Below are 19,349 nucleotides of genomic sequence, written 5' to 3'. Positions count from 1 at the left end.
CAGGGCCTTGTTGGATTGTTTCTGTTAGAACAAGAAATTGATTTTACTAGTCAGATATTTCTTTGGTGCAATCTTGTTTCTTTATGTAGAATGCACCCACAGTCCTGTTTCCGTGATCACAGTAGGAAAGAAAAGCAGAAGGCAGAGGAGGCAGTTTCTCTGCTCACAGTTTCAAAGCCTGTCTTTCCAGCCTGTACTCTGCACAAAAGAAAGCTCTCTGTTGGCTTCCTCCTAGGGCAATGTTCACATGGTTTCTCTGGTTTTCTGCTCACTTTCCCGTTCTTTTCACACACTCAGGGCAGGTTTACACTTAAAACTCTGCAGCAGTGCAGCTGTAGCACTTCAGTGAAGCTGTTAATATGCTACAGCAGAGCTTCTCCCGTCAGCGTAGTTAATCCACTTCCATGACAGTTAATCCACTTCCATTATTTATACCAATGTAAGTTTATAGTGTAGGCCTGGCCTCAGACAGCTGCAATCAAATCAATGCCCCAGCCCCTGCATTGCAGTCAGTCTCCAGGCAAACCCCTCTGGCCACATGGCTCAGCTTTTACTGAGGCATGGCCTTTGATGGTTTCTTCTGTTGTTTCAGTTATCATGAAATGAAGAGGCTAACTGCTCCCTCATTTACCCTTGATAGAAGGCAGCTAACACATCCATCAGCTTCATAGCCTATAGATCTAAGACACGCCTGCTGGCAGCCACATACACGCTCCGGCACAACAACAATAATGTAAATAAGATAATACATATACTTTACGATCATGAAGAGAGTCATAGGTAACAAACAACAGGTGTAGAGTACAGCATGTTATGAAGAAGCACAAAGATTGCATAGATGTGTCATACAATGTATTATTGATACATAGAGGATCTATGAGGACAATTTCATGCAGGTGAAGATCAGTGTGAAGTCTTCACTAGGTGAGTTGTTGTAAAGATGCTAACCAGAGTTGACCATCAAGGTGTTTAGTTTTTTAGTCAGGGAATTTATTATTTTTGTGTTCCCTGAGCATCAGCAAAATACTGTCATACTGGGGGGACCAGATTGCCATTTTCTTTGGCAGAATAATAGGCTTTTCCAATTGGGAATGTGTTTTTTATTTGTCTCTTTTCTTTTGTTTAAGAAAACATATATTTTGGACCTAAAGTTCTTGACAATGTCATTTCATGAAATGGTCAATATTTGCTTGCTAGTGACTCAGAGCAAACATCACTTGCAGAGAAAATGAAGCTTTGGTTTGGAAAATTCTCCAAGGGGGAGGAAAACCTTTTTTTTTTTTTTCTGATAGCTGGACAGCATGGTTATGAATGCAAATGTCGGGATTCTGAAAAGAACCTGTGAAAGGGTAAAGCCCTCGGCCCAAGATTTTAACTGTGTTCAGTGCTCCAAGCTAGCAGGAGGGGTTTGTGGCTAGAAGCATCGAGTCATAGATTCTGTGCTAACCCAGCATTGATCTTACCCTTCTGCAGGCTTCTGCTCTTTAGTAAAAGGGGTTTGTCACCATCACTCAGCACCAGTCACACTACAGCAATACGAATGGTAGTGGTAATGATAACATCTGAGGTGGCAGAATGTAACTGATTATTGCTTCTGGGAGCATTCAGTCCTGTGTGCCTTTTCACTTGGAAATATTTTGGTTTAAGAATCATAGAAATGTAGGGCTGGAAGGGACCTCAAAATCCAGCCCCCTGCACTGAGGAAGGACCAAGTAAACCTAGACCATCCCTAACAGGTGTTTATCCACCTTAAGGCCTCCAGTAATGGGGATTCCACAACGTCCCTTGGAAGCCTATTCCAGAATTTAACCATACTTAATAGTTAGAAAGTTTATTCTTAATATCTAATCTAAATCTCCCTCACTGCAGATTAAGTCTCTTACTATTTTTCCTACCTTCAGTGAACATAGAGAACAATTGACTAAACATAACTAATTTTTTTAACCTGTTTCATGGATCAGGTTTTCTAAACCTTTTATCATTTTTGTTGTTCTCCTCTGGAATATTTACAATTTGTCCATCTCTCTCCTAAAGTGTGGCACCCAGAAATGGACAGATTACTCCAGTTGAAGCATTACTGGTGCCAAGTAGAGCAGGACAATTAACTTCCATGTCTTACATATAACACTGCTGTTAATACACCCCAGAATGATATTAGACTTTTTGGCAACTGCATCACAGTGTTAACTCATATTCAGTTTGTGATCCACTATAACCCCCAAGATGCTTTTCAGCAATATTACAAACTAGCCAGTTATTCCCCATTTTGTAGTTTTGCATCTGATTTTTCCTTCCTAAGTGAAGTACTTTGCATGTCTTTATTTAATTTAATTTCATTGATTTCAGACCAATTCTCCAATTTGTCAAAGTCATTTTGAATTCTAATCCTGTCCTCCAGTGTTTGCAACCCCTCCCTCCAAATGTTAGAAGTATACTCTCTAAATAATTAATGAAAATATTGATTAGTACCAGACCCAGGACTGATCCCTGTGGAACTCCCACTTGACAAGACATCCCCCGCTCCCTCAGTTTCACAGCAAACCATTGATAACTACTCTTTGAGTATGGCCACAAAGGCATACGCAGTGCAGAGTGGCTGGTGCCTGGCTTTCCCCCCCCTCCCATGCACTAGAAACTATGAGTATATGAGTTTACAAAAATCTCTTGGAGGGGCTTCCACCAGATCTGGGACCCCCTCTATAAGGTTTGGGTCTTGCTGACTAATTAGAGCTCCTTTGCTTTGCACTGGCCTTTATTCTTCTCCTGAAAGTATTTGTGAATATGTTTATCTCTTGTTAAGTTTTTTGGGGAATGGCATGATAGGGCTAGGTCCCCTGCAATATAAATAATAATCATCACAGTAATGAATAATACAACTCTATGTCTTAAGAAAGCCTCTTAACTAGAATGGGGGTGGGGGTGGTGTCATGAAAATTTGAGCAAAAATGGGCAACATTTGAAGTTTTGTAACCAGCTCTTCTCCTAACTGTGCTGATTATGATCCTAATACAAAGTCCTTTGAAACCAATGGGAATCTTTCCATTGATTTCACTGGGTTTGTATCAGATCTTCTATTTCCAGGGATAAATTATAATCCAGAGCAGAGATTAAAAGTCAGAAATTTCTCAATCGACCGATCATGTCAGAACACGAAGACTCATTAGCCCAGGTCATTGGGTTTATTTTTTGTATTCCAATTAGAAATAAGAAAAAGATTTTCTATTTTGTAATTAAAACAATGCATATTATTACCTTCTAATTATGTCTCACATGTTCAGGGTGTCAGAAGCTAATGCCTGTAATTAAAATGCTTATGCTGCCCTAAGCAGAATACTCAATCAGTATTCGTATTTTTAAACAGCAACTTTATTTAGGATATTGAACAAACACTTCTATTTTCTTTGCCTTTTTGAAGATGCATTTTATATTTAGGTTGATAAAAAAGATACAAGAACAAGACGTCTTATGGGACCTGACATACAATATATTGCAAATTGTCTATAAAAGTATTTGTTTGTATTGCTGAGGAATTATTGTAGGGGTTATTAGGCCTTTAGAGTTATTCTTTTCTTTTGGGGAGAGGGTGGTTATGTTCCGAAAGAATATGGTAAACCTAGAAGTGAAAAGCACAATGGAGTCCTGTCCTTTGTGGGGGTTTCTAAGCAAATGTGGATGTTTCCTGGATTTTGTAATTAACAATAATAAAACTGCAGTTAGCATATGCAGAATGCAGATCCCTTCGAAAATGATCTGTAGGCCCATTAACTCATTATACTACATCACTATATAAAATATTACATATTTAATAATATCTGAATCTCACTAGATAAATGCAATTATATAGCTGGGAAACAATCAGATTGGAAATATGGACTTGTTGGTAACATACTGTCCTAAAACTCAAGAAGTCTGGGTCCACACCAGTGTGACCTGGAGCAAATCACATAATCTCTTTGTGCCTCAGCTCCCCCTCTGTAAGAAGTAGGATAATTATTCCTTTGCCTGTTTTGTCGATTTAGCTCTTGGAGGCCAGGACTGTTTCTAATTATGTGATTTGTACACCTAGCACAATGCTGCCCTGATCTCAGTTGACGCCCCTAGGTACTACTGTATTGCAAATAATAATAATAATGATTTTGATGTCAGATTTTACAATTGCCTAAACCATGATGTGTGGTGTCAGTGAAATCACACTGTGTGTGGGCCTACGTGTTGCCTAGCCACGATAGAATGGTGCAGAGCTGCACTGGCCCAGGTGGAGCTAAGGTAGGACTGTGCCACTATCCCTCTTTGAGTTTTCCAGTGGTGGGGATAACACGTACACTGTACCATTCCATTGAATGGACATCTCCCAACCTCCCGCGAGCTGAGACACAAAGAGATTATGTGATTTGCTCCAGGTCACACAGGAGTGGAACCCACCTGAACAGCTCTGGGTGAGTGCATCAGGGGAAGATAAGGGGATACACCACTATAAGCCTCCATCCTCCCACCCCATTTGGAGATATTTGTGCACCCAGAAGCAGTCTCAATAATCCCCTGAGCACAGGGACTGTCCCTTCCAACTGCTGGGGGAGAAAACCAGGGGAAAGCTCCTTGTTCCTTACTTATCCATGCAATCATACTGAGTTACTACGCATGCAGGACTGTCACTGAAATCAAAGGGAGTTCTCTGGAGTGCCCAATGTGAGATGAGAATTAAACAATTCATCTAACTAAAAAACGTTATTTCCAATGACAGCAGAAATCACAAAATTCAAATGGGATGAATTTACTATTTATTTAAGTAAATCTAATGGATTTCTTGTGTTATTTTCAAGACACACTTGGGAATGCCACTCTTTGCTTTATTCAGGATGTCAATTCACATTCCTTTCCTGTGCAGTCACAATCAGCCTCAAAAATGTAATTACAACACAATCAACCTGACCACTGAGAACAAGGAATGCAAAGTTATTCCTTAGACTACCTTCAGTGCACTTTTCATAGCAATACTTTTGAAGACAAGCTAAACTCTGCAGCTCTTTGTGCTGTGTAGCGCTTCAAAGCAAAGCTGTTATTTTCAAAAACCAAGACCCATTATAAAGCCTGTTTCAGTGGAGTCCAGTTAACAACCTCTTTCACCCCCCCCCATTACATTTTCTTTTTAAAAAAAACCTGTACTAAAAAAAGCAAACATTTTAAAGTTTGGAAATGGCTAATTAATGGATCCAGACAGTTTCCCATTGCCCTTTACAAACATTATCATTCATTATCTTGTCACCCGACATACCTTACACACCCAGTCTTCACTCTGTTTTACTCCAGAATGGATATAAGCAGAATGTATCACCTGCTTTTATCCCTTTTTATGAAATGTGCAATAAAGATGTAAAATGCAGCATAATCCAGTGATACATTAAATTCTGAAGGAAAACTACATTTTCTCAGTGTGATGTGTTGGCATAGAAGAATATTTTCTGCAAGGGAAATAGAATAATTCATGTTTGGTGCTATGAAATATCTCCACTGACTGGAGCTGTAGGTATATGCAAATCTATGTGGACCTTGCAAGTTTGTACTTTTAGCTATATTAAGGAGCGGAGGAAAAGCAAACATAACAGCCACCTTCAAAATAAGAAGGAAAAGTAATGCTAGCAATTACCGTTCCATTAGTCATGTTTACCTTCACTGCTGCAGGGAACTGCAAATCTTACCTCCCTGTGCCAGCCAGGTTCATTGCATCCCAAGGGGTTTCAGCCTAAGGGAGGGCAGGCAGGGTGCTTCTACTGTGGCCCTCCTCCATGGGTGATGCTGGGTAAATGCAGATTTCAGTTCTACTGAGCACTCAGTGAGGACCTCCTCAATGGAAACTGAGAAGCAGGGGGATGCAGTGAATCATCATATGCTGCTGCCCCCCACCAAGCTGCCTCCCCCACCCAACCCTGGTCACTTTGTGGACTGTACTGGCCCTTACATGCACCCTCGTAGAAGGGTGCTTTTGCTTGCTTGCCATTGCCACAGCTTCTCTGGTACACTGTCTGCCAAAGAGGGCCCTCTGATAGAATCGGTGCTTTCAGAAGTTCAGGGAGAGCCTGGGTGAAGTTTCCTCCTTAAGTCTAACTTTTCTCCCTAATGAATTAATGGAACTAATCTCTAAAGGATAAAATCACTAAACATCTAGATAAAGGAACCATGACCCATAAACATCAGCATTTTCTACAGGAGTAAATCCTGCCCGGCAAAGTTGTTTGGGTTTTTTTAATAGAAAAAAAGCCTTCACCCATAATGAATAGGTGAAGGCAATTCACTCTATATATATAAAAGAAAAGCATTGGATACAATTTCTCATAAAATCTTCCTTAGAAATTGAACTCAAATTGGCAGGGGTATATACACTGTCATGTGGATTGAAAACTGATTGAAGGACCCTAAACAAAAGGCCACGATAAACAGCAAAACACTGAGTAGGATAAAAGGTGGCTGTTGGTGTACTTCTGGGGCAAGTGTTAAGATTGAACAGCTCATAAAACGTATCTGAAAGAACAAGGGTGTTTGACACTTTTGATGAGTAAGTCATTCAGGCAGAAAACAGAAACAATACCATGTGATTTACCTGAACAATCATTCACTATATATAGCAAATAGTCAGACTTCATTAACAACCCATATGTTGGCATATATTTGTTGTAACCTTTTTGTCAAATAATTATAAATAGGAAATGAGGCCCCAATCCTGTAACAAGTTGACCACTGCACCGGTATATAGTAATCCTTGGGGCACCAGACATGTCATCCTGAATTCACTATGTTGCAGGATTGGAGCATACTTTTGAAAAAATCAAAGTCTGTTCATGATTGTCTCACCGATGAAAAGGCTAAATTGTTTGGGAAATAAGATTGCAACAAATAGTTTGACCAGCTCAATTGACTAAGGCAGTGGTGGGCAACCTGCGGCCCACGGGCCACATGCGGCCCGTCAAGATAATCCACTGGTGGGCCGCAAGACCGTTTTTTTACATTGACCGTCCACAGGCACGGCCACCTGCAGCTCCCGCAGTTCACTGTTCCTGGCCAATGGGAGCTGCGGGGAAGCGGCGCGGGCCACAGTTTGCTGCTTTTGCATAAATATTATAGGGTTGTTTGGGTTTTTAGGTTTATTATTACAAAGAAATAACAATGAATTGTTTTTCCTTCCTTCCTTCCCAGTTGCCCATACTGGCATCTTCTGTTATTAGTCTCTATTTTCTTGAACTTACTGATGTCTTCAAGCCAGTTCACTCTGGATTCAGCTGCTATGACAGGAGTCTGAGTATGCCATACATTGAACCTACACAAGAGGCTGTTCCCTTCCTGATGTTGCTTAGTTTGACTTTTGCTGGACCTGCAATCACAGTAAGTTATGGGAATGTTCACCTGCCTCCCCTAAAAAAAGATTTAGGAGCAGATCTTCAGTTGGTTTAAATCAATATGACTCCATTGAATTCAATGAATTACATGAGCTGATGATCCGATTGTTAGGTTTTAACATGCAATTTTTATCCTTCTAACACAAAATGTTAATAGGGCCCCAAACTTTACAACAGAAAAGTGTGGATTTTTAAAAATCTCTTATTGACTTTTAATCGGCTTTAGGGTTCCCAAGTCACTTGGGCAATTTTGAGAATTTTACCCATTAATCCTAAGTGGTACAGTTATGAATTAAGAATAAAATATTCATCATATTGAAATTAACAATGGAATTTCTCTCTCTCTCTCACACACACACACACACACCCACAAAATGTTAAAGTATGTTAAAAGGATGAGAGTAAATAAGAAAGTTTCCTTCTTAACTGTTTGTATTGAGATGCCAATCGGAAATGCATAATCAGACAAAGGCTATCATGGAAGACACTCTTAAATGCAAATTAATTTTGTTCTCTCCTTTTCACTCAGACTTTAAATGCCTTTTCACGTGTGCTGACGTTTTTGTCAAGTAAATCTTCCTGTGGTTACAGAGCCAGAGCCAAATTCTGCTCTGAGGGCACGTCTTCACCAGCAACGTTAAAGCGCTGCTGCCCCCAAGAGGGGAATAGCTACCAGCGCTGGGAGTGCGGCTGGTGCACTGTCTACACTGGTGCTTTATAGCGCTGAAACTTGCTGTGCTCAGGGGTGTGTTTTTTCACACCCCTGAGCGAGAAAGTTGCAGCACTGTAAAGTGTCAGTGTAGACAATCTATCAAGCAATCTGCAATTCCAATGAACACTCACTGTAGTTGCCTGAGTGTAAAGACAACAAAATGGAGCCAGTACATGTGTGTGTAGGCTGGGAACAGCAGAAAGTTTCTACACAATGTGAAAAAGTCCCTTAACTCTGTCTTAAAATGACTCCTAGTAGCACACTAGTAAATTATGGTTGCGATTCACCCCTCCCTGAGCAACTGGGCTTTGTGCAGAGAACAAAGGCGGGTGGGAGGGATAGAATTCACCTTTTACAGCCTGGGATGAAAAGCAGGCTGTGTATGGCTGTTCATTCAGTGCATTTCCCAGCCTCCTCCACAGTGTTTTTTGACTATTCATTTCCATAAATTGAGATCCCACTGACTACCCATTGGCCAATCAAACAAGTCCTTAACACTGGCCTAATTAAAACTAGCATAAAGATATTTCCATCTGTAGTCCACAGGAGAGACTGTGGAGTTCCACCCATGCCCTCTTTGCTATGGGCATGAACATTAGAGGGCATGCATGGATCTTCTGTCCCTTTGTGAAGATCACCCTATATAAATCACTGTTCTGTATATTATGCTGAATGAAATAGTGTTTGTACAGGACCTTTCATAGTTTTGTTAATGACCGTGATCACTAGTGCAGGATTTTTTTGGCAAATGGAGATGCCAGGTTACACTCAGCAGTGGCTTACATGCAGTTTTAGATATAAGAGCCAGGTTTCTTCAGTGAGTGAATATTGACACTGTGGTTATTTATTATTCTTTCCAAAAGTGCCCTGGAGTATCTAACTTGTAAGCTATAGGATAGGCAAGAAGGAAATTAATTCAATGGCTCATCCAAAGGGAGAACAAATTTTTAACAGAACCTTCCCAGTACAGCACTTAAATATCAGTGTATGAGCAATTCAACTACTTTTATATAGTAAATGAAATAAAATGATCTTTACTAGTATAATAACCCTGCTGGAATGACAATGTGAAGGTAAAATGAAATGTAAAAACGTTATTTTTATGTACACTTAGAGTGCTGTCTACACTGCTTTACTGGGGCACTCATTTGCTCATTTAACTGTGCACTTAGATACTACAATGCTATAGCTACCTCTAGTACACAAGAACAGGCAGGGCAACAAATTCATCCCTGTTCCTAACTCCTTTGAGTTTAACCAGGGATTAATTCATTCCTTTGTGCTAGATCGGATAATATGAAATTGTGAAAACTCTAAAATGCGACTCTGCATATACAGAAATGAAGAGAAGGGGTGAAATCCTGCCCCCATTGAAGCCAATGCCCAAACTCCCATGGAGTTCAGTGGAGCCAGGATTTCACCCTATGAGTTTTTAAATAGAGGTATGGCACGCTGGTAAACATCTGTGTCACTACTTCTGTTCGGGTATCCCACCTTTTTGAATGTGCAACGCAATGAATGACAAAATTTGTTGAAAGTGACCTATGGGCCCTGTATATACACTGGGAGAACTTTGCTAAGAACAACCATGTTCAGAAACTGGTAGGAAGCTCACCTACATTCTTTATCATTCTTGAACAGCTGCTCCTCTCTTGCCCACAGTCCCTTCCATCTCACCGAGGAATTCCGCCTCAGGGTCATTCATGTTGGTGTGCATCTAATTTCAGTATTCCCAGCCCAAGCATTTCAAAATCATGAGTGGAATTCAAAAAGTCATGTGATTGACTTAAAGAATCATGAGGGGTTTTTTTTTATTGGTTTCTTTTTATAGGTCTCATGTAAATAATATGGTTTCAGCAGCAGGGGCTTTAAAAAAATATGAACTATCATGACACTTGTGATAAAAACAAGAGATTGGCAATGTTGCTGTGTATGTGGCCACCTTGGGCTTATTCACTGCTGACTAAACTGGATCCAAAAGGCTTGCCCTTGGAGAGCAGATTGGCTGGGTAACTATGGGTTTTTTTAATTCTGTCAGAATGGATTTTCACACTGGCATCTACAGGGAACAGCTGCAGGAGTCATACTGAAGTCATACAGGCTCAAGGACTATGAGCCAGATGCAGTCTTGGCATAAGTGCACTGAACTTTATTGATGTCAGTGTATTTACACCAAAGCTGACTATTAACAGACACTTTCAATGGAGGTAATCTCTGTTCTGGGAGCACTTCTAGCCTGAATGGAAGAACCATGGTATGTTATGAGTTTTTCATGTCTTTTTTGACACTGGATTCATAGGACTTATTTGGTCATGCCTCTGGGCCAGGAACTGCCCACATTTCTCTGATTCTATGTACGAGTCAACTGGAATGCTCTAAGATTGCAAAATAGTTCCTATTTTAACCCCTTGTTTTTATACGCTCATAATTTACTCAGCCACCCATTGGATGGAAATTTTCAATGCTTTGTATATGCCTGAAGATTATGTTTTCTAAGGGCTCATTTATACAAACACTTAGATCACAACAACCTGGGGTGTAATCTACCCTGCACTTGCCTGCCATTCACTAAGTGTTCGTGTGGACCCAGCTGTCAAATGCTAAAAAGTTCTCTAATGCACTTTAGTCTATCCTACTTGGAAGCAGGAGCAGATCAAAGGGAACTAGGAAATTTTTGCTGCCTAGCAAAAAAAGAAAAAGGGGGTGGGGGGGCCACATGGACACTTAGTGCATGGCAGGCCAGTTCAGGGTAGATTTATACCCGAGCTTGCTGCGAACTATGTGTTTGTGTGGACAAAACCTAAGTCTGAGCAAAATCCCTTGAACTAGGCTTCAGTTCAGTGAGAATGCCAAAAAAAAAAAAAAAAAAGTACTTTCCCATTGTGAACAATTCTAATCACAATATTGCTTTAGACAGGGCTAAATGCAAAAAAGGCTGAAAATTAAAACCTACTTTGAAAATAATCCTCACCAATGACTAGTGCATTTTCTTGCTTTTAAAAAAGATGGTTTTGATTTGCCAGTTATGATTATTTTAAAATTGCATGAGACTGTGCAGTAGAAAACGTTGTGTTCAACAAGTGCGTACTTAAGCCCTTATCTTGCAAAGATTTACATGTGAGATTATTTTATGCACATGAGTAGTCAGAGTGAGTCAGTGATACTACTCATATGCGTCAAGTTAAATAGGTGTGTAAATCAAGCAGGATTACGGAATAAAAGATGCATCACAGTTAGTTCATTGTGCCTTTTTTCAAAACTATCTTGCTGATTTTAAACGTTCATAATGTCGAAACTCCTGAAGCCATTTTCTCCGAACTTGGCTTGTCTATAATTGTCTGAGTATTTTTTAAAATATTTTTGAGACTTAAATACTGAGCCAAATTTGAAGAAAATAAGTCCAGAAGCGTCAAAGTTATAACCATTAATTATTAGCCAGCTCTAGGAATGCCTTAATTCACGCATACTAATAAGGACATACACCAGTACATTTCCTTGTACCAAAATGCATACTTAGCTTGTATTAATAATAGAAACTAATGACAGTGGTACACACCAGTTGTCTGTTACTCACTGGTACCTGTGAATTATGGAACTAGAGACTTACCTTTCTTCATTTTTTTCCTTCTTTCCTTTAAATAAAAATCCTAGGAAGTTAATGCACAAAGAATATACTTATGCAAAATTTGAGTTGCACAGTTAAGTATTTTGTATTTAAATTTTCATTAATTTTCCAAGGAATCATAATTCATGCAAAAGATGCAATATATAAAATGAAGCACTGAGAACCATACCAGGAACTCCAATACTCTAACATAAAATTTCCAGAAGCCTAAGAGATCCGTACATAACTTACTACATTATGGGAGCAACAGGAACTGAATATCATTGTCCAGATTCCTTCCCCACTCTGAACTCTAGGGTACAGATGTGGGGACCTGCATGAAAAACCTTCTAAGCTTATTTTTACCAGCTTAGGTTAAAACTTCCCCAAGGTACAAACTATTTTACCTTTTGTCCCTGGACTTTTTGCTGCCACCACCAAGCGTCTAACAAATATAACAGAGAAAGAGCCCACTTGGAAACATCTTTCCCCCCAAAATCCCCCAAGTCCTACACCCCCTTTCCTGGGGAAGGCTTGATAAAAATCCTCACCAATTTGCAAAGGTGAACACAGACCCAAACCCTTGGATCTTAAGAACAATGAAAAAGCAATCAGGTTCTTAAAAGAAGAATTTTAATTAAAGAAAAAGTAAAAGAATCACCTCTGTAAAATCAGGATGGTAAATACCTTACAGGGTAATCAGATTCAAAACACAGAGAATCCCTCTAGGCCAAACCTTAAGTTACAAAAAGACACAAAAACAGGAATATACATTCCATTCAGCACAACTTATTTTATCAGCCATTTAAGCAAAACAGAATCTAACGCATATCTAACTAAATTGCTTACTGACTTTTTACAGGAGTTCTGACCAGCATTCCTACTCTGGTCCCGGCAGAAACAACACACAGACAGAGAGACCCTTTGTTTCCCCTCCTCCAGCTTTGAAAGTATCTTGTCTCCTCATTGGTCATTTTGGTCAGGTGCCAGCGAGGTTGTCTTAGCTTCTTAACCTTTACAGGTGAAAGGGCTTTTCCTCTGGCCAGGAGGAATTTAAAGGTGTTTACCCTTTCCTTTATATTTATGACAATCATGTTAAAAAAAAACCTCATATACAAATTGATGTAATATTTAATGATCATGGCTAACAAAAAGGAAAGGGGAGAAGAAAAACAAATCCCTTCTGAACCCCCAACCTCAATCTCTACCCAGAGGCCTAGAAAGGTAAAAACAGTTAGAGCAGGAATCAGTTTGCCTATGTTATCTGGTGAGATATTCACTTACGTTATCCCATGTTTAGAGTATGTTTTAGGTCTATTTCCTTTAGAGTAAATAGTCTTTACTACAATATCATCCAGTAACTTATTTTCCCAAGCTATTACGTTAGGAGTATCTGTGTCTTTCCATCAAACCGAATTAGTTTTTGCTCACTATCAGTTCCATTAAACAGTAGCAGTTTTTAATTAGACTTATTTGCAGCCCTGAGGTTCCTCCTAAAATGCCTGTACTTGGTGTAGGCATATGTTGTGTGTGTGTGTGTGTATGCCTAAATATACACACACACACACACACATTTACACACAGAGGATTTTTTTCCAGTAACTCCCAATGACAAGATGACTCTGAAACATATGTATTAAACTCTCAAAATGGGTATTGCATCTCCAGCATTTGCCTGACCCCCATTCACTTCAGTGGGCTTTGAATCAGGCCTCTAATATTTTTTCCTCTTACAAGGAAAATAAAAGCACTATAAAGCATACAAAATTCATATAGTGTGGTTGTTTTAGCCATGTCAGTGTATGTTAGATGGCTAAAGACTGTTTGCTCCCTTTGTGCAACCTATCTGCTTTGTCACAGAGTAACTGAATGTTAGATCATATAGTTTATCAGATAGTTTGCAAGTTTGATTGACAGTACCAAAGCAGAAAGAATAGAGGCTTTGCACCACTGCAGCAGCTTTATGTTATCCCCTTCTCAGTCAACACAACTACCCAGTTGAGTAAAATAAAATAAAAAGTCCCAGAAATATTTAGTAAAGTAGCACAACTTTTGGCTTTACCATGGTCCAAGCTTTTGTCCTGTAAATTACCTAAGAAGGAGAGCAAATTCGCAATCTGCTGAATCTGCCAGCCTTAATCTCTAACATGATTAATCCAGTTCTCCGGAAAGACACCAACATGATCAGCTGAATATACTACCCCATGTTGTCCGCTTTGTTTCCCTGATTTCCCTTCTATAACACATGATGGTCTATCTTTCCAGGTTTTTTCTCCTTGCCAAATATCCCCTGATGCTTGCCAAAAGCTATTTAAGATTCTGTAAAATTTTAATTTAAAATCCCACTGCTTGCTCCTGGACAAAGTCTTAGCATTATAATGGTGATACTGAGATGGATAATAATGTTATAGACTCTTTGTGAAATTAACTCTTAGCTAATAAAACTCTCTACATCTCCTCTACCATTGACTTTCCCATATACTGAGGCAACCTTCACTGCATTTATTTTGCTCTAGGGGAAGAAAGGAAACTCAATTAAGACCAAATGAGTGGTCAGCAGGGGGTTGATTGTCCAGAAACTGCTGTCCCATTTAATTTCCTCCCCCCTGTACAGGAGGTTTCACTGAGATAGTACAATGCATCAGCACTTGTCTGATGGTTCCATCAGGTCCTACATAGTTTGTCTTCATTTTTTTTTTAAGTTTTTAGCATTCAGCTACATTACAAATCTTTTGAATCACACCTTACACAGTGCCATTTTACTGAATCTGCAGACAAACAATCTGAATCTGTTCTGAGGTCTGAACTGCCCATTCACATCAGTGCAGTGTTAACTCTGAAGCCTAAAAACAATATACTTGCCAACATTCGAGCTGGACAAAATTTTTCAGCCAAAAATTTTTGGTGAAAAATGCAGATTCGTTGACACTAAAACATTTTGCAGATATGTGTCTGTTCCGCCAAATTGTTTATGTAAAAAAACATAGAGAAAGAGTCTAAATATTTTGTTTAAACATTTTCTAAAGGAAATATTTCAGTTTTCAATTTGAAATTATTTTTGTTTTGAAATGTTTTCAATTTCATTTAAAATATATAAAAATGTTAAAAATACCTTGAAAGTGAAACAGAACATTTAGTTTCAGGTTGAACAAAACGTTTCGTTTGACACTGCCCTGCCCCCATTTTTTTTTTTTATGATTTTTCAAAATTGCCAACAAATATAAGAAAACAATTATTCACACAGCTCTGGTCAGCATTGCTGACATAACTATATCACTGCTGAGAATTTTAGCAGAAACATCAAATAAATCTGAGTGTGTGGAATTTAGGACCATGTCATGGCTTCCATAGAGCAATATCACACTTTCCTCCTTATATCCGGGTGACTTGCCCTGGGCAAGCCAACCCTGATTACAGAATGAGCCCCACTTGAGGGGAATCAGGGACTTTCCTTTAAGGAGCCATAGTAAGAAAAGCTCAGAAAGCCCTAGTGAGATTGCAATCAGTGAGAGAGGCTCCTGCAGGGAAGACCCTGAGACTAGGGGAACTGGTACAGCTAGGAAGGGCTGGGAGTAGCCTACCAATACAGGAAGGACTCTGCCCAGACCAGGGGAGTTTGGCTGTACCTGGCTGGAGGGAAGACTTTTGTATTTAGTTTTGAACTTTAATTAATAAATCAGCCAGTAAGGAAGGCTGTTGTGATTGGACTGGAAACCCTGTGTGGACTTTATTTGGGGATCCAAGAAGGGAAACTGAGATAAGGGATTGCATACAGGCAGGGTTGCCCTGAGGCCACCAGGATGGCATGAGGCAGCCACTCATCTGCACTTCTACTTTCTCCTTCCTAGCTCCACTGTAACCCCTCAGTAGCTTGCTATCTCTCTCACTCTGTTAATTTATATGGCTATAAGGACAGAACCCCAGTCTCTGCAGTGGATCTGGTTAAAAACCAAACCCATTATACAATTAGGGAAGAACAAGCTGTCATGGAATTTTAGGCTGCCAGGGATTGCTAGGCAGGCAGGCAGCCAAAGGTTGAGTGTTAAATCCACCCCAGAAATGCGATGGGAGTGCTATGGCTTTTCACATTTATGATGCAGCATTTTCTAATTATTACATTTTTATATTATTGTATCACCTAGAGGCCCCAGGCAGGGCCAGCGTTCCATGCACTAGGCACTATACACACACACATACACACAAAATGCAAAGATGGTCCCTGACCCAAAGAGCTTATGTCATTTATATTTAATGTCAGTGCCATCTTCTCACCTGCCCTCACTCAGGGGAAATTGCATTTGTGAATGTTTACATATTGATGTAAATCCTTTAAAGGCAAGTACACATCTGTGAATGATGAGATTTGTTCTATTATAATATATTTCAGCCCTTACAATCCAGTCACTAACTGCTGCATAACTGCTACCTATGCCATGAATACCTCCTTTGTCATTGCAGATAATGGTAGGAGAAGGAATTCTCTACTGTTGCCTGTCTAAAAGAAGAAATGGGATTGGAGCCGAGGCCAATATTAATGCGGGAGGCTGCAACTTCAACTCTTTCCTTAGAAGAGCTGTCAGATTCGTTGGTGGGTTTTGGGTATTAGTTACCAAAAATGCCTTTTGTGACGTATTTTTTATTTTAATTACACAGGTTTTTTTGTTCTTTAAAATAGCCTTTTAGGACAGTAAACGGCAGTTATTGGCATAGCTCTCATCCTGCCAAAAAAAAGTGCAAGAGAAGCTGTTGAATGGTATTGCAAAGTAAAAACACACATTCAATGACGTAACACTTCTGTTGTCCATTTTTCACTTTCATCTATTGCATTATCATCAGTATTGCTAAATCAATAATTTGGCTTATCATTATCCCACCAACCCCCCCATCTCCTTTCAAAGTCCATTTAAGTGTTAAGATGTATGGGTTTTGTTTTGTTTTGAATGTTTTTTGCCCTGTAAAAAGAATCACTATTTATGAGCAACACAATAGAAACCGCTTGAGCTGATAGCCCTATCAAAAAATATCAGTGGATTTTATATTCCATGTGTGGATGGTGGGTCTCTGAGGCTGGCTTCACAAAAGGACATAGGTGTTATAGAAGACCTCCCTTTACCCCAATGGTTAGAGTACTCACGTAGGATGTGGGGGGATCAGCTGTTCAAGTCTTTCCTCTGCCTGATGAGAAGAAGGGAACTCAACAGGAATCTGCTGCCTCTCAGGTGAGGGGCCTAACCAGTAGGCCATAGTATCATTCTAACTCTCTCTGGCCCAAATAATATTCAGTTATTTAATTAAAGTGGGACAACTTCAATAGGAGAGAAGAGAGACCTCCCCCACTGTCCCAACACAATATCCAGTAGCCCAGTGGTTAAAGCACTCTCCTGAGAGGTGGCAGGGTGCCTGTTCAAATCCCATCTCCTCATCAGGAAGAGGGAAGACTTGAACCAGTGGTCTTCCACAGCCCAGGTGAGTGCTCCAACCACTGGACTAAAGGTTATAACAGAGAGCCTCCTCCTTGGCTGCTCTGCCTGGAGGTAGGTGGCCTTGTGTATGCTTGCCAGATTGGGTCTCTACACAAGTTAGGTGGAAGAGCACCTATCTTCCACTGGTTTGTGAATCACTCTGTGGTGGAGATAGGAGATAGGCGTCTGGACACAGAGTGAGACAGAGGTGTACAGAAACATAGGTGCCTAGGGAATTTTTACTGCAAAAACTTAGGTATTGAGTTTGGGCACCTACAGGGGTAGGTGGCAGCTGAGCAGGAGTTTTGTGAATTGCAATGGTGCTTAAAAATGGAAATTTGTTGCCTATATCTGCGGGTTAAGTGCCTAAATACCTCTGTGAATCTACCCCTTATCTCCTGGAAAATGGATGAAGGCTGACATATTCATTTCATATAAGCCATTGATAAGAAGGCAATTAGGTGTTTTGTTTTGTTTTTAATTATTGGTGACCATCACTGGATTTGAATTGACCAGTTATTCTTTGCTCTTCATGAAGAATGAAGTGTACCTGTTGGTGAGAGATTCAAAGCACAGTCCTCTACGCTGCAGAAATCTGCATGGGCAGAGCAGGTGCACAGGAGGGCAATGTTTTTGAGCAGCGGAGGGCTTCACCACAGCTCCAGTTATGCTGGAATGGAGGAAAGTGCTAGAGTGGGAAAAGGAAGAGGTTACTGGACCCATACACAGCACAGATTCAGTGGCCAGAAACCCTCACATAAGAGCAGCAGTGGTGGGGACTCTGACAAGGCTAGAATAGCTATGAAGGAGGGCTGCAAAATTGCTCCATATCCTGCTCTATCCCACCTAAGGGGGTCCCTCTCCAACTCCATATAAACCAAGCTTTGGAGGTGTGTGGATTTCACCCTTAATTTATTCCCTGAATCTGATCTTTCATTTATATGTCTTATTTAATCATCTCATGATAAAGCAATAACTTCAGCCTTCTTCAAGTTCTCCAATGGAAAAAACTACTTTAAACAGTACAAGTTGATCAGGGAAACAAATCTGAAAACCATCCAAAGCAGGAAAAAAATGCACAGTAAAGCAACCACATTTACTTGAACTATATATATTCTGTCTCAGGAATTTGGCATTCAAGATACTAGTGTTATTAGTCAGTAACAAAAAGAGAACATTTGGAGGAAGACTGCATTTTTCAATAGATAAACTCTTAACAGGAAGTGCAGTTTAACTAAACAATTTAGTTTGTTTTTTGTAATATAATGAAAAAGAGTGACACTGTGATTCAAGGGTTAAACCACTGCATGGACACAAACAAGGTCTGCAATGCCCAAAAGTCATTACAATCTGACTGGTGTTTGGTGGTCTGTGGGAGATGAGCTGGTGCTCTCAGATCCCTTATTAATAGACAGATGTCCATACTGAAAACAAAAGAACACCACACATCCCAGTTGGCATTATTTGGCACTACAGGTGGCCATCTCACGAGAACGAACAAGTGTTGAATGAACATGCATATTCTCATGCCTAGAGAGTTGCCCATCCTTGGGGCAGTGTGGGAAAGCTTGCACTGTCATCACTTCCATTTCCTCTACAGCCAGTTCGGTGTATGAACAGATTAATGAATTATTGAAAATATTAAATAAGATTGGTCCAGAGACAGATCCTTGAGGAATTCCACTAATATCCTTCCTCTAGCCCAACAGTTCTTATTTTAGAACAACCAATTGTTGTGTCTCCTTTAGCCAGTTCCTTACACACCTCATAATTCTTGTAATAATCCCCATTTTATCCAGGTAAACTAATAATTTCCCAAATAGAACTGTATCAAATGCTTTACTGAAATCCAGGTAGATTAGATCTACCACATTTCCCTTATCTAAAAGATCAGTTAGCTTAAGGAAAGATCAGGTCTGTATGACACAACCTACTTTTGGTAAACCTATGTTGCATTTTATCCCATTTTCAGTTTACGTCAATGTCTTTAATTATTCTTTACTTTAATATTTGTTCTAAAATCTTGCATACTATTGAGGTCAGACTAATGGGGCTGTAGTTACCTAGATCACTTTTTCCCCTTTCTTATTATATAGGTACTAGGTTTGATAGTTTCCAGTTATACAATACCTCAGTTTGATAGATTTATTAAAAATCCTTGCTAACAAGATGTTTGGTTATTA

The 19,349-nt window shown here is 39.8% G+C and overlaps 1 protein-coding gene across 1 annotated transcript in view; it reads left to right on the top strand.

The window, feature by feature from the left end:
- The window catches only part of PLPPR4 (phospholipid phosphatase related 4), a 47,654-nt gene that overhangs the window by 9,816 nt on the left and 18,489 nt on the right, over positions 1-19,349 (top strand). The window contains exons 2-3 of the mRNA XM_048861644.2: positions 7,189-7,374; positions 16,163-16,292. Of these exons, the coding sequence (XP_048717601.1) occupies positions 7,189-7,374; positions 16,163-16,292 (316 nt within the window). The remainder of the gene's footprint in view (positions 1-7,188; positions 7,375-16,162; positions 16,293-19,349) is intronic.

This window comes from Caretta caretta, chromosome 8, assembly GCF_965140235.1.
Source record: "Caretta caretta isolate rCarCar2 chromosome 8, rCarCar1.hap1, whole genome shotgun sequence".
Lineage (NCBI taxonomy): Eukaryota > Metazoa > Chordata > Testudines > Cheloniidae > Caretta > Caretta caretta.
Note: the sequence above shows the minus strand (reverse complement) of the source record. Positions and strands in the feature narration are given on the sequence as shown.